Consider the following 16,772-nt stretch of genomic DNA (forward strand, 5'->3'; position numbering starts at 1 on the left):
ATTTTATATTTTATATTTATATTTTATATTTTATATTTTATATTTTATATTTTATATTTTATATTTTATATTTTATATTTTATATTTTATATTTTATATTTATATTTTATATTTTATATTTTATATTTTATATTTTATATTTTATTTTATATTTTATATTTTATATTTTATATTTTTATATTTTATATTTTATATTTTATATTTTATATTTTATATTTTATATTTTATATTTTATATTTTAAATTTTATATTTTATATTTTATATTTTATATTTTATATTTTTATATTTATATTTTATATTTTATATTTTATATTTTATATTTTATATTTTATATTTTATATTTTATATTTTATATTTTATATATTATATTTTATATTTTATATTTTATATTTTATATTTTATATTTAATTTTATATTTTATATTTTATATTTTATATTTTATATTTTATATTTTATATTTTATATTTTATATTTATATTTTATATTTTATATTTTATATTTTATATTTTATATTTTATATTTTATATTTTATATTTTATATTTTATATTTTATATTTTATATTTTATATTTTATATTTTATATTTTATATTTTATATTTTATATTTTATATTTTATATTTTATATTTTATATTTTATATTTTATATTTTATATTTTATATTTTATATTTTATATTTTATATTTTATATTTTATATTTTATATTTTATATTTTATATTTTTATATTTTATATTTTATATTTTATATTTTATAATTTTATATTTTATATTTTATATTTTATATTTTATATTTTATATTTTATATTTTATATTTTATATTTTATATTTTATATTTTATATTTTATATTTTATATTTTATATTTTATATTTTATATTTTATATTTTATATTTTATATTTTATATTTTATATTTTATATTTTATATTTTATATTTTATATTTTATATTTTATATTTTATATTTTATATTTTATATTTTATATTTTATATTTATTATTTTATATTTTATATTTTATATTTTATATTTTATATTTTATATTTTATATTTTATATTTTATATTTTATATTTTATATTTTATATTTTATATTTTATATTTTATATTTTATATTTTATATTTTATATTTTATATTTTATATTTTATATTTTATATTTTATATTTTATATTTTATATTTTATATTTTATATTTTATATTTTATATTTATATTTTATATTTTATATTTTATATTTTATATTTTATATTTTATATTTTTATATTTTATATTTTATATTTTATATTTTATATTTTATATTTTATATTTTATATTTTATATTTTATATTTTATATTTTATATTTTATATTTTATATTTTATATTTTATATTTTATATTTTATATTTATATTTTATATTTTATATTTTATATTTTATATTTTATATTTTATATTTCATATTTTTTCACATCCTCTTCAAATGTTCAATCTTGTCCATAAAGATTGCCTCATAATGCAAAATTACTTTTTTTCCTAATCATTTTTAAAGCCTTGTCTCCTCTTGTTCCCTAAAGACAACCTCCTTTGATTCATCAAATTAATATTTAATTTTTATCTGAAGTGGAATTTTTATGAACTCCCCCATTGTTTTATTGTTTCTGATTAAATTATTTCCTCATAATCCAGTTTCCAGGATACAAAATTCCCTCGTTGTTGTTGTTCTTGTTGAGTAGCTTAATTTTGGTGTCCTTACCTTTTAGTTCTTTGTTAATGACTTTTTAATGGATTTCCCAGGAAATTAAATAAATTAACCTATTTTTGTGTGTCACAACAGAAAGTCGGTGCCATTTAAAGGGTATTTGTATCCCAAAACAAAAAAAAAACGAAAATAAAAAATTGTTGAAGAACATTTTTCTAGGAATCCTTCTTTTTTCGGATAGGAGCAAACGATACTTAGCTAGAAATGATTTAAACCGTAGCAAAATTTTTTTAATGGTGTGAACGTGTTTCCGTTTTTTTTTTTTGTGCTGTGTTCTTCTTTTCACGTTCGTCTCAGCACAGCAAGCGTCTTCATTATTATTATTGTTTTTATTATTTTTGTCTCTTTTTGGAACGTTAATGTTTATGTTTTACGCTGCCATTTTTTGGCATTTTTGTGGGGGTGGGGGAGAATTTTATGCTCCCATTCTTAGATAACCTAGAAACCAAGATTTTTGTGCACATACTTGGAATTTATGAGTTCTGGGCAAATATTTGAGATATTTGAGCTTTTTAAGCAAGACAAACATTTCCAAAAAATGAAGATATGGAATGAAAACATTTAAGCATACACAGGGAGAGTTAACCCTTAAGGTGGCCTAGGTGACAAGGAAGCGCAAAGAGTAAGTGATGGGGTTTTGAAAGCGGTGGGTATACAAACCTAATAAAGATGGCTTTATGGCCGATAGATTTAAAGAAGCCATTCAGCCTAGGGACCCATTAGTGATAAGCTTTCCAGTTATAGAAATTTTCATTGTTTCATCACTTAAGGGTTAACATCACGGAGTAGCCTATTCATGAAAACCAACAACAAAAAAAGGGAACACGAATGAAAACAAAACTCAAAAGCGGTAAACAGAAGTGTTTAAATTTTTTCCTATTATTTTGTGAGAACATAGCCCACACTCACACAAACACTTAAAATAAGTATGTATGTCGACATGACATAATATAACAGATTCTGGGAAAACATTTCATAAATATTTGCCAAGAAGAAGAAGAAGAAGAGGCAGAAAAAAGTTATGCTAAGCCGGCACATGGAGCAGACTTGTATTACATTGTCAAAGTAGAGAGTCAAGGTTTTCTGGGCTTAAAGCTTATTACGCTGCTTGCTTTTTTGCTAATTAACATTTGTCTGAAGTTTAGAAAAAAAAGAATTAAAAGGAAAATATTTAAAGTCCAATATTTCGAGGAATTTGAAATAGGTGAAGTTTTAAATTTAAAGAAGAAGCAATAAATTTATCGATGGAATTTTCTATAGGAAAGTTTTACAGCGATTATCGTTGGAATTTTCTATAGGAAAATTGCCGAGATTATCGATGGAATTTTCTATAGGAAAATTGCCGAGATTATCGATGGAATTTTCTATAGGAAAATTGCCAAGATTATCGATGGAATTTTCTATAGAAAAATTGCCGAGATTATCGATGGAATTTTCTATAGGAAAATTGCAGCGATTATCGATGGAATTTTCTACAAAAAAAATTCATCGATTATCGATGAATTTTCTATAGAAAAAAAATCATGATGAGGTCTTCTGTCTATAAAAGACCTCATCAAGAGGCCTTCTGCTTATAGGACGCCTTATGAAGAGGTCTTCTTTCTTTAAAATACCTCATCAAGATGTCTTCTGTCTACCAAAGCCCTCATCACGAGGATTTCTGTCTACAGAAGGCCTCAGCAGGAGGTCTTGTGTCTATAGAAGATCTCATCAAGAGGTCTTCTGCCTGTAGGACGCCTTATGAAGAGGTCTTCTGTCTTTAAAATACCTCATCAAGATGTCTTCTGTCTATCAAAGCCCTCATCAAAAGGCTTACTGTCTATAGAATACCTCATCAAGATGTCTGCTGTCTATAGAGGACCTCATCAAGTGGTCTTCTGTCTATAGAAGACCTCATCAAGTGGTCTTCTGTCTATAGAAGACCTCATCAAAAGGTCTTCTGTCTATGAAAAATCTCATCAAGAGGTCTGCTGTCTATAGAGGACCTCATCAAGGGGTCTTCTGTCTATAGAAGACCTGATCAAGTGGTATTCTGTCTATAGAAAACCTCATCAAGAGATCTTCTGTCTATGGAAGACCTCATCAAGAGGTCTTCTGTCCATAGAAGACCTCATTAAGAGGTCTTCTGTCTATGGAAGATCTCATCAAGAAGTCTGCTGTCTATAGAAGACCTCATCAAGAGGTCTGCTGTCTATAGAAGACCTCAACAAGAGGTCTTCTGTCTATAGAGGACCTCAACAAGAGGTCTTCTGTCTATAGAAGACCTCATCAAGAGGTCTCCTGTCTATAGAAGACCTAATCAAGAAGTCTTCTGTCTATAGAAGACCTCATCAAGTGGTCTTCTGTCTATAGAAGGCCTCATCGAAAGGTCTGCTGTCTATAGAAGACCTCATCAAGAGGTCTGCTATCTATAGAAGACCTCATCAAGAGGTCTTCTGTCTATAGAAGACCTAATCAAGAGATCTTCTGTCTATGGAAGACCTCATCAAGAGGTCTTCTGTCCATAGAAGACCTCATTAAGAGGTCTTCTGTCTATGGGAGATCTCATCAAGAAGTCTGCTGTCTATAGAAGACCTCATCAAGAGGTCTGCTGTCTATAGAAGACCTCAACAAGAGGTCTTCTGTCTATAGAGGACTTCAACAAGAGGTCATCTGTCTATAGAAGACCTCATCAAGAGGTCTTCTGTCTATAGAAGACTTAATCAAGAAGTCTTCTGTCTATGGAAGACCTCATCAAGAGGTCTGCTGTCTATAGAAGACCTCATCAAGAGGTCTTTTGTCTATGGAAGACCTCATCAAGAGGTCTTCTGTCTATGGAAGACCTCATCAAGAGGTCTGCTGTCTATGGAAGACCTCATCAAGAGGTCTGCTGTCTATGGAAGACCTCATCAAGAGGTCTTCTGTCTATAGAAGACCTTATCAAGAGGTCTTCTGTCTATGGAAGACCTCATCAAGTGGTCTGCTGTCTATGGAAGACCTCATCAAGAGGTCTGCTGTCTGTAGAAGACCTCATCAAGAGGTCTTTTTAGATCTATGGAAGATCTCATCAAGAAGTCTGCTGTCTATGGAAGACCTCAACAAGAGGTCTTCCTTTTGGAAGACCTCATCAAGAGGTCCATAGAAGACCTCATCAAGAGGTCTTCTGTCTACGGAAGATCTCATCAAGAAGTCTGCTGTCTATAGAAGACCTCATCAAGAGGTCTTTTGTCTATGGAAGACCTTATCAAGAGGTCTTCTGTCTATGGAAGACCTCAACAAGAGGTCTTCTTTCTATAGAAGACCTCAACAAAAGGCCTTCTGTCTATAGAAGACCTCATCACGAGGGTTTCTGTCTATAGAAGACCTCATCAAGAGGTCTGCTGTCTATGGAAAATCTCATCAAGAAGTCTGCTGTCTATAGAAGATCTCATCAAGAGGTCTGCTGTCTATAGAAGACCTCATCAAGAGGTCTTCTGTCTATAGCAGACCTCATCAAGAGGTCTTCTGTCCATAGAAGACCTCATCAAGAGGTCTTCTGTCTATGGAAGATCTCATCAAGAAGTCTGCTGTTTATGGAAGACCTCATCAAGAGGTCTTCTGTTTATAGCACACCTCATCAAGAGGTCTTCTGTCTATAGAAGACCTCATCATGAGGTCTTCTGTCTATAGAAGACCTCATAATGAGGTCTTCTGTCTATAGAAGTCCTAATCAAGAGGTCGTCTGTCTATAGAAGACCTCATCAACAGGTCTGCTGTCTATAGAAGACCTCATCAAGGGGTCTTCTGTCTATGAAAGACCTCATCAAGAGGTCTGCTGTCTATAGAAGACCTCATCAAGAGGTCTGCTGTCTATAGAAGACCTCATCAAGAGGTCTGCTGTCTATAGAAGACCTCATCAAGAGGTCTGCTGTCTATAGAAGACCTCATCAAGAGGTCTTCTGTCTATGGAAGACCTCATCAAGAAGTCTGCTGTCTATAGAAGACCTCATCAAGAGGTCTTCTCTCTATGGAAGACCTCAGCAGGAGGTCTTGTGTCTATAGAAGGCCTCAGCAGGAGGTCTTCTGTCTATAGAAGACCTAATCAAGAGGTCTTCTGTCTACGGAAGACCTCATCAAGGGGTCTGCTCTCTATAGAAGACCTCAGCAAGAGGTCTTTTGTCTATAGCAAACCTTATCAAAAGGACCTCATGAAGAGGTCTTCTGTCTAGGGAAGACCTCATGAAGAGGTCTGCTGTCTATAGAAGACCTCATTTAGAGGTCTGCTGTCTATAGAAGACCTCATCAAGAGGTCTTCTATCTATGGAAGACCTCATCAAGAGGTCTGCTGTCTACGGAAGACCTCATCAAGAGATCTTCTGTCTATAGAAGACCTCATCAAGAGGTCTTCTGTCTATGGAAGATCTCATCAAGAGGCCTGCTGTCTATAGAAGACCTCGTCAAGAGGTCTTCTGTCTATAGAAGACCTCATCAAGAGGTCTGCTGTCTATAAAAGACCTCATCAAGAGGTCTTCTGTCTATAGAAGACCTCATCAAGAGGTCTTCTGTCTATGGAAGACCTCATCAAGAGGTCTTCTGTCTATAGAAGACCTAATCAAGAGATCTTCTGTCTATGGAAGACCTCATCAAGAGGTCTGCTGTCTGTGGAAGATCTTGTCAAGAGGTCTTCTGTCTATAGAAGACCTCATCGATTATCGATGAATTTTCTATAGAAAAAAAGTATAGCGATAAACAAAAATATCATTCACATCATCATTATTTCAATACAAAGTAAATTATTTTTTTAATGATTCCCATATTTTGTTCAATTCTTCTTGCGTGGAGAACAAATAAACAATTTTATTAACATAAACAAAAATAGCGAGAGAGATGGCAAAAAAAAAAACAAAAACAGAAATAAGTGAAAATTAATTACAAAGTGCCATATTGCAATATTGTTGATTATCACAACAACAAAAACAGAAATGATGTTAGTGTGTCACAAGGGGATTCATCAAAGTAGAGCAGTGGTGCCTAGTTTTGGCACTGGGGCCAACAACGCCATTCCAGTGCAATGTTGGCAATGTGGATGGCTGGCGACAAGCACATTGTTGCATGCAGATCCCTCTGAAGGCAGGGAATGCAATAGTGTCTGGAAGGCAATAGGAATAACAAATGCAAAATGCTAAATTGTGGCATTTAAAAGCTCATAAATTTCAAGAGAAACATTTCGATTTAATAACAGTTACAAAAACGAGAACACAGGGTTATGTCGTCAGTCGTTTAGTTTTAATTAAAATTATTCCAAGTGATTTCTTTTCAATAATAATGACGGATTTACTCTTTGCTTTGGTTGTCAGGGATTGAAGTGAATATTTGTATTTTGAAAAATTATTTCTCTCATAGAAACGCTCGCCAAAGTCATGGAAAATGTCGCCTATCAGATGTAATCATTTGTCGCCATTAATATCGAAGTATTTCTGTAGCCTCTCCTGCTTCCCGTTTATTTGTTTGTCACACTTCTATGCACCGTTATTTACAATCGCTTAAACATTTGTGTCAATTATTTTGCATGTTTTGTTTGGTACACAAATTGCATCGCAGCTATGCCGCACGCACACACACTTCATTCATTTATTTTAAATTCCGGTATTTCTCTTCTCATAGCATGCCATAGATTCGAAGATTCATACATGATGTGACATAGTTTTGGGTTCGATTGTATTTCAAGTCAAGTACCGGCTCACAATCTCAAAAGCCAAAATCTAAACATTTTACTGGAAATATTTTATTCCATTTTTGCTCCTTCCCACACTTTGCCATATTTTTTTACCTTTTTTTGTGGGGTAGCTTTCAGATTTTAACGTCTATTTTAAGTGCATCGGTGACGTCGCTTGCTAAATTGCAGTTAGTTGCCCCGGTTATCACAAAATGTAATGACAATTTTTAATTGCAGTTAAATATCCATTTAATGGGGAAAAACACAAACAACATTTAGATGTGGCAATTTAACCCACTTTGCGCCGTGAATTTTTTTTTTTTTTTTTTTTTTTTTGGAGAAAACTTAAAATTATTTATGAAAATTATATTTATGAGACTTTTTAAGCATTTTTAATAAATAACCTTTTTCTCTAAAATGTAGAATTTTCCTGCAATCGGGCCTTCTTTTAAAAGTGCCAAAAGTTTTGGAGGGTTATATAGGTTTATCCTTATATGCCAATCCTTTGGTTTTTGATTGAGAAAATACTCTTTCTTTATTCCTAACAGATTTATTCCTAAATGATTTTAATTTATGAATAATTTTTAATTTTTTTTTTAATTTATGATTAATTTATGATTTAATTTATGATTAAATTTTTATTGCATATTTAAATTTTTTATCAAAAGTCGAAAATTTCCAATTGCGTGGTCAAATGAAGCTTTATAGGCATGGCATGACAGATAACAGACAATACTATAACAAAATGCTAAAAAAACCCACAAAAATATTCGAAAAAACTAGAGTTTTACGTCAATTTTACAACCATTTTTTGTGGCGTTTAAACGACCAGTAGCTCTATCTGGGTTAATGGAAGTGTCTGAAAATTAAAATATACACCGAAAAATTGTGGTTTACAATAAATATGACCCTTTTAGTTTGAAGTCAAAGTGATTTTTTTTTTTTGCTATAGGAAAGTCCATTCCGAATGCAAAGATTATTCATGAAAAAATTCATCCAGATTGTTTTTTTCCTGCAGAAAAGTTCAACCATGACTTCATCCATAATGACTTCTCCTATAGAAAAGTTTATTACGGAACATTCCTATAGAAGAATTCATCTGTCATGACTTATCCTTTAGAAAATATCATCGAGAATGGCATTTACCATAGAAAAGTTCATATATGAAAACTTTTCCTTTAGAACAGTTCATCCATGAGGACCTTTCCCATAGAAAAGTGATTTTTGTGACTTTTCACTAGAAAATTTTATCCGTAATGACTTTTCTTTTCGTAGAGTTAATCTATGATGACTTTTCCTATATAAGAGTTCAACTATGATCACTAGAGACATACATATTTGGTAACCTTTCCTTTAGAAATTTTATCCAGAAGTACTTTTCCTATAGAAGAGTTTATCTATGATGACTTTTCATTTAGATCTGTTCATTCATGGTGACTTTTCCTTTAGATAGGTTCATCCGTAATGACTTTGCCTGTATAAGAGTTCATCTAAGATGACCTTTCCTATAGAAGACTTCAACATTTATGGTCATATTTTCCTATATAATAGTTCATCATGTTATCTTAACATTTCCTTTAGAAGAGGTCATCTTTTGTGACTTTTCTTTTAGATAAGCTCATCATAAGGGCTCTTCTTACAAAAAAGTTCATCTGTGATAATTTTTCTTATAAAATAGTTCTTCTATGATGACTCTTACATTATAAGAGTTCATTTTTGGTGACTTTTCCTTTAGGAAAGTTCATCCAAAAGAACTTTTCCTACAGAAGATAAACTTTCCTTAAGTAGAGTTCATCTATTTTGACTTTACCTTTAGAGGTGTTCATTATTGGTGACTCTTCTCTATTACAGACTTTCTTCGGAGATGACTTTTCCAATAGAAAATAAGTCGGAAATGATTTTCTTTTTACAAAAGTTCATTAGATATATCTTTTCGTAGAGAAAAGTGCATGGGAGATAAATTTTCCTAATGGAAATTTCATCAGGGATAATTTTTTTAATATGGAAATGTTCATCCGAGATAATTTTTCCCATAAAAGAGTCCATCGGAAATGACATTTCCTATCGAATGACTTTTCCTTTATAGAAAAGTTCATCGGACGATGTTAACGTTAAAGAAAAGTTAATCGGAGATGACTTTGTTATTGAAAAATTCAACGGAGACGATTTTTCCTATAGAAAAGATTATCGGAATTTCTGTTGCCTAAGGAGACCTCATCATGAGACCTTCTGTCTTTCGAAGAAGACCTCATTAGGATGTCTTCGTTCCATAGAAAACTTCACTAAGAGACCTTCTGTCGCTGGAAGACCTCATCAAGAGGACTTCTGGCGATGGGCGACTTTATCAAGAGGTTTTGTGTTTATTAAAGACCACATCAAAATGTCTTCTTTCAGTAGAAGACTTTATCGAAATTCTTCTGCATATACGAGACCTCATCAAGAGGTTTATTAGGCCTGTTCACAAAAGACCTCGTCGAGCAATCTTCTGCCTACAGAAGACCTCATCAAGAGGAGTCTTAAAGTGATCGTCTCTCTTCTTCTGCCTCAAGGAGACCTTTTGTCTTTAGAAGGTCTCTTGATGAGGTCTTCTATAAATATACTGGTCTTCTCTAGACAGAAGACCTTTTGATAAGATACTCCATTAGACAGAAGACACCTTGGTAAGGTCCTCCATTGACAGAAGACCTCTTATTGAGGTTGTCTTAGGAACTTATCAAGGCGTCCTCTTCAAGTGGTGTTGTGTCTATAAAATATCTTATTAACTTTTCTTCAATGGAAGTCCTTTTTAGAATGTCCTCAGTCCATAGAAGAACCCGTCGAAATTTTTTCTATTTAGAAGACCTCTTCAGAAGGTTTTCTGTCTATAAAAGAGCCCTTCAAAAGTCTTCTGTCTATAGAAGACCTCGTCAAGAAATCTTCTGCCCGAAGGAGACATCAAAAAGAGGCATTCTATTTTTAAAAGAACTCATCAAGACGTTTCTTTCTATAGAAGACCTCACCTAGAGGTATTCTGCCTTCAGAAGATCTCTTCAACAGGTGTTCTCTTTATAGAAGAGCTTATCAAGAGGTCTTCTGCCTACAGGAAACCTCATCAAGAGGTCTTCTGTCTATAGAAGAACTTACCTAGAGGTCTTCTGTATATAGGGGACCTCATCAAGAGGACTTCTGTCTGTAAAAGACCTTATTAAGAGGTCTTCAATCTATACAAGACGTTATTGAGAGGTATTTATCCCATAGAAGACTTCTTCAACAAATCTTCTGCATACAGGAGACCTTATCAAGAGACCTTCTGTCTTAAGAAGGCCCCATAAAGACGTTTGCTGCCTATTGAAGACCTCATCAGGGATCGGCGATTTAAAGACGACCATGTCAAAAGGTCTTCTGTCAATATTAGACCTTATTATGAGGACTTCAGTCCATACAAGACCTTATTGAGAGATCTTCAGTCCATAGAAGACTTCGTCAAGAAAGCTTCTGGCTACAGGAAACCTCATCAAGAGGCCTACTGTCCTTAGAAGACCCCATAAATACTTCTGCTGTCTATAGAAGACCTCATCAGGAGGTCGTCGTTCTATAGACGACCTATCAATAGGTCTTCTATAGATCTCATCAAGAGGTCTTCTATAGACCTCATCAAGAGATCTATAGACCTCATCAGGAGGTCTTCGTTCTATTGAAGACCCCTTCAAGAGGCCCTCTGTCTATAGAAAACCTTATTAAGAGGTATTCAGTCTTCCATACTTTATTGAACGGTCTTCAGTCCATAGAAGACCTCGTCAAAAATCCTTCTGCCTACAGGAGACCTTCTGCCTTTAGAAGGCCCAATCAAGAGACCTCATCAGGAGGTCGTCGTTCTATAGACGACTTAATCAAGAGGTCCGCTGTCTAAGAAGACCTTACTAAAAGGTCCATTGTCTATAGAAATCCTCATCAAGCGGGTTCAAGTCTATAGAAGACGTCATCAGGAGGTCTTCGTTCTATTAAAGATCTTATTAAAAGTCTTCGGTCCATAGAAGACATAACTGAGAGGTCTTCAGTCCATAGAAGGCCTCATCAAGAAATTTTGTGCCTACAGGAGACCTCATAAAACAGCCTTACTAGTAGGTCGTCGTTCTATAGGCGACCTTATCAAGAGATCAGCTGTCTATAGAACACCATACTAAAAGATCTTCAGTCTATAGAATACCTTATCCAAAGGTTTTCTGTCTATAGAAGACCTCATTGAGAGTTCTTCACTCCATAGAAAATCGCATCAAATGTCTTCTGTCTTTAGAAAACTTCATCAAGAAGTCTTGTGTCTACAACAGACCTCCGCATGAGATCTTCTAAAGAAGACCTCCTCAAGACTCTCCTGTCTATAGCAGAAATTTCCAAGAGACATTCTGTATATAAAATACCTCATCAATAGTTCTTTTGTCTATAGAAGCCATTATCAAGTGTTATTCTGTCTATGAAAGACTTCATTAAGAGATATTCTGCTGTAGAAGTTTTCACAAAGAAGCCTTTTGTATAAAGAAGACGTCATTAAGCTAAAATAGCTCATCAAGAGGACTTCTGTCCATAAAAGAACCCATGCAGATGTCCTATATTTACAGAAAACCTTAAGCAAGAAGTCTTCTGTCCATAGAAGATATCACCAACAGGTCTTTTGTTTATAGAAAACCTTTCCAAGAGGTCATCTGTTTAAAGCAGACCTACGCATGAGGTCGGTCTCCTGTCTATAGAAGACATTGTCAAAAGGTATTCTGTACATAAGCGCTTTATCAAGAGATATTCTGTCTATAGAAGTTTTCGTCACGAAGCCTTTTGTCTAAAGAAGACACCATCACGAGGACTTCTGTCTATAAAGAACGCATCAGAATATTCTCTGTTTGCAGAACACCTCAATACGAGGCATTTTGTACACAAAAAACCACAGCAGCAGGTCATCTGTTCGTAGAAGATATCGTTAAAATGTGTCATTTAGAGGTCTAATGTCTATAGAAGATCTTGTCGAGAGGGTCTCTGTCTGTCGAAGACCTAATCAAGAGATCTTCTGTCCATAGAAGACCTTATCAAGAAGTCTTTCGTCTATAGAAATGCCATCAAGAGTGCCTTTGACTTTAGAAAACTTCATCGATAGGTCTTCTATCTATAAAAGACCTCATCACTGCGTTTACTCTCAATAGAAGATTTCATCAAGATGTCTTCTGTCTATAGAAGACCTCATCTTCTTTACGTAGAAGACCTTGAAATGTTCTATAGGCTCAGTACAGTTAGAATGGAATATGATACAAAACATTTCGAGTCAATCGGACCAAAGTTGGCTTAAATATGAGCGTTGAAGCTTGTCCTTAAGCGAGAGATTTTTTAAAAAGACATTTGTGACGCATTTATGGCGAAAAAAACTATAATTTTTTTTTTTAATTTTAAATTTTGACTTTCGCACTTCATTATTTTTTTAAATGTATATTTTTTAATTCTGTTTCGTTTAGGTTCTTAATGATCCCACAAAAACATATACTGATCGGTTTATACGTTTTCGAGCTACAATGGGCATAGCAAACTGCTTTAGTAATAACAGTGTTTCGTGGTGGCCTTTTGTCAGAACACTGTGCAATATACTTAAACTTAAAAAAAATTTAAAGTAGCTCAAGGTGTGGCCTTTCAGATGACAAAAAAATCTTCTAAAAAAAGATTAATAAAAAATTCAAGAAAAATTGCTTTTTGCTCAGTAAGCGGTCTTCTGTATATAGAATATACCATATATAGAAGACTTTTCTATAGGAAAAGTTTTCTCTATAGGAAATTCCATCGAAAATTATCGATTACCGATTAGCAATTATAATTGATGATTGTTGACACTTCCATTCCTCTTTTTTCTTTTTCCCCATTCCATATTTTCTCCCATTCCCCTTCTAGAAATCCATAATTGCTTTTGAGAAACCACAATTTATTTTCAATTATAATATCAAAACTGTTTGTGTATTTATCAATCAATTTAATTTATGGCAATTAAATTAATTTTTATTTTAGAAAAAAAACACAACTACAACAACATAAAAACCAAATAAACTTCAACTCAATATTCATTCACGAATTTATTCTTTATTTTCTTTGCAGGCCATTGAAAATCGTTTAACAAGGAGAAGAAGAAGAATTTCTGGCAATACAAAGTCCACATGAAGCAGCATTTGAAATCAAAAAGCAACAGAACAACAACAGCAAATTAAATATTTGAAAAGCTTTGGCATCCACCTCTCCAAACATTCTTTGACAAATCAGTTTTCAATCAAAAAACCAAAAAAATAAAAATAAATTTATCAATCAATTAATTGTTTTAAATTAAAACGCCCCACAACAAATAACCAAAAAAACATTTGAATACAAAACAACAACAAAAACCAAACACATCAAAAAAATTGTTAAAAAAATCAAAAATCACAATATCAAATATATGACCAATTGTTTATTTGTTTATAAACTAGAAAAACGTTTTTAGGAAACCAAAGTTGTCTCAATATCGTTTTCAAATCTCAACTACTCTTCAGAAAAAGAAAACAAGGTCATTTTAATAAATCTCAGTTCCACTCCTGTGCAATGTTTGAAAATTAAGAAATGTTCCGCAATAAATTGTTAAATAAATTTGTGTTTGTGAAATTTAATTGAAATTTTGTTTAAAATATATTTTTTTTTTGCATTTTTATAGAAAGCAGTCAAACAAATAAATTTGATAAAAAATAAAAAATCTTTAAGAAGAAAGTGAAAGAAAACCTTACCAAGAAATATTCACAGAATATTTTGTTTTAATTTGATTATTAAAAAGTGAAATTCCTAAAAACACAATTTCAAAATGTTGCCTAAATCGGAAATCAACATCAACTATTGCTGGCTGCTGGCATTGTCACTCTGGAGTTGTGCAGTTTTAATCAAAGCAGGTAAGAAAAAATAAAAAAATTAAGAAAACTTTATTGTTGAAGCTTTTGATCAGAAAGTCTTTAGAGACAACCACAAGTCAGGAAGTTTTTTTTATAGGAAAAGTCATAACCACTGAACATTTCTCTAACAGAAATCATTTTCAGTTACATACATATTTTATTTGAAATAATCATCCCTGATAAACTTTTCAATAAGGAAAGTCTACAATTTTTGGGCAATTTTTTCTTTTAGAAGAGTCGCCTCCGAAAAATGAAAAAGTAATTTTCGACAAAATGATTCTAAAGAAAAAATCGCATACAAAAAACTTTTCCATACAAAAAAAAATCTGGATGAACATTTCCATGAGAAATTTTAACCGAATGAAGCTTTCTATGGCAAAAGACATCCTAGAAGAAGTTTATTTAGAAATAGCCATCCCGAATAATCTTTCTAAAGAACCTCTTGATGAGGTCTTCAACGAACAGAAGACGTGTTAATAATGTCTTCTATAGACAGATACCGTGGTGCAATGGTATGTATACCGCCTTGCACGCTAAAGGTCGGGGTTCGATTCCCCGGCCAGTCAACATCAACCACTTTTCAACGGTGGCAAAATACCCCTCAGTAATGTTGGCGACATTTCTGAGTATTTCAGCCCTGTAAAACTTCTCTACAAGTGGTGTCTTAGACACGCCGTTCGGACTCGGTGATAAACAGTAGGTCGCATATCATTGAGCCATATGAATCGGGGTGCACTCATTAATATGAGAGAAGTCTCCCCTGTCCCGCCTGAGATGTTTGTGGAACTATTATAATTATAGACAGAAGACGTGTTGAGTTATTGTATAGACAGAAAACTCTTTGAAGGTCTTCTATAAAAATAAGGCGACTTTGTTGCTTATTTAATAAAACGAAGACCTCTTAATAAAGTGGTCAATAAACACAGGTCCTCTTGATAAGATATCTTACAGACAGATTTTGATTAGGTCTCCTACAAACGAAAGACTCCTTGATGAGATCTTTATAGCAAGAAGTAAGTTTTCCTATAGGGGGAAGATATCTTAATGAGGACATAAGAAGGCAGAAGACCTCATGACGAGGTATACTATAAGCAAAAGGCTTCTTGCAGATGTCTTCTATGTAAAGGAGACCTGCTAATGTGGTCTTCTATAGACTGAAGTCATCAGGTTAAGGTCTTTTTCATACAAAAGCCCTCACGATGAGGGTTTTAAAGAGAGAAGGCATCTTGACGATATCTTCTGTAGAGAGAAGACCTAATGATGAGGACTTCTATAGCAGAACAATTTAACTCAGGACTTCTATACACAAATACATTTTTATGATGTTTTCTATAGACAGAAGACCTGCCAATGAAATCTTCTGTAGGGAGAAGACCCTTATGATGAGGTCGTCAACGGACAGAAGACCACTTGCATGGGCCTCATGTTGACAGAAGGGCTCTTGTTGAGGTGTTCTACAAACAGAGGATATCTTGATGCTGTATTTAACTTCTCGTTGAATATCTTATAGACAGAAAACAACTTGATGAGGTCTTCTACAAATATAAGACCACTTAATGACGTCTTCTTTAGACATATATATCTCTATCTAGAATAGAATATCTCTTGATGAAGTCTTTTATATACAGAATACCTCTTCCCAATGTCTTCTATAGACAAGAGGGCCTCTTGGCGAGGTCTTCTATAGGCAGAAGTCCTCTCCACGAAGTCTTCTATAGACAGAAGAACTCTTGATGAGGTATTTTAAAGGCAGAAACCCCTCTTGATGATGTCTTCTACAGACCGAAGACCCCTTGATGAGGTCTTCCATGGACAAAAGTCCTCTTGATGACTTCTTCTGTAGACAGAAGAATTCTTCATGAGGTATTTTAAAGATAGAAAACCTCTTGATGATGCCTTTTATAGACTTAAGACATCTTGATGAGGTCTTCCATAGAGAGAAGACCTTTAATTCAGACCTTCTATAGACAAAAGAATTGTTTGCGGATATTTTAAAGACAAAAAATCTATTGATGATGTCTTCTATAGACCGAAGACCTCCTGATGAAGTCTTCTATAGGCAGAATAAATCTTCATGAGGCCTTCTATAGAACGAAGACCCTTTGAGGATGTCTTCTATAGACCGAAGACCTCATGATGAGGTCTTCTATATGCAGAATAACTATTGATGAGGTATTTTAAAGAGACAGGGTCTATTGATAAGGCGTCATATAGGCAGAATACCTCTTGATGAGGTCTTCTTTAAAAAGAAGACCCCTGGTTAGGTCTTCTATAGACAGAAGACCCCTTGATGAGGTCTTCTATCTACAGAAGTCCTCTTGATGAGGTATTCTACCTACAGAAGTCCTCTTGATGAGGTCTTCTGTAGACAGAAGACCTCTTTATGAGGTCTTCAATAGACAGAAGACCTCTTAATGAGGTCTTCTATAGACAGAAGACCACTTGATGAGGTCTTCTA

At 33.0% G+C, this 16,772-nt stretch overlaps 1 protein-coding gene across 5 annotated transcripts in view; it reads left to right on the plus strand.

Moving 5' to 3' along the window:
* The window catches only part of LOC141401152 (uncharacterized), a 275,773-nt gene that overhangs the window by 89,248 nt on the left and 169,753 nt on the right, over positions 1–16,772 (plus strand). For 3 of the 5 annotated variants that reach the window (XM_073981074.1, XM_073981075.1, XM_073981076.1), the window contains 2 exons: positions 13,500–13,941; positions 14,086–14,314. In XM_073981074.1, coding sequence (XP_073837175.1) covers positions 14,230–14,314 — 85 coding nt within the window. In that variant the 5' untranslated portion in view covers positions 13,500–13,941; positions 14,086–14,229. The remainder of the gene's footprint in view (positions 1–13,499; positions 13,942–14,085; positions 14,315–16,772) is intronic. The other 2 variants (XM_073981078.1, XM_073981077.1) reach the window with 2 other exon arrangements.

Source organism: Musca autumnalis, unplaced genomic scaffold (assembly GCF_047663935.1).
Source record: "Musca autumnalis isolate F117 unplaced genomic scaffold, ASM4766393v1 scaffold_4, whole genome shotgun sequence".
In the NCBI taxonomy this organism is placed as follows: Eukaryota; Metazoa; Arthropoda; class Insecta; order Diptera; family Muscidae; genus Musca; species Musca autumnalis.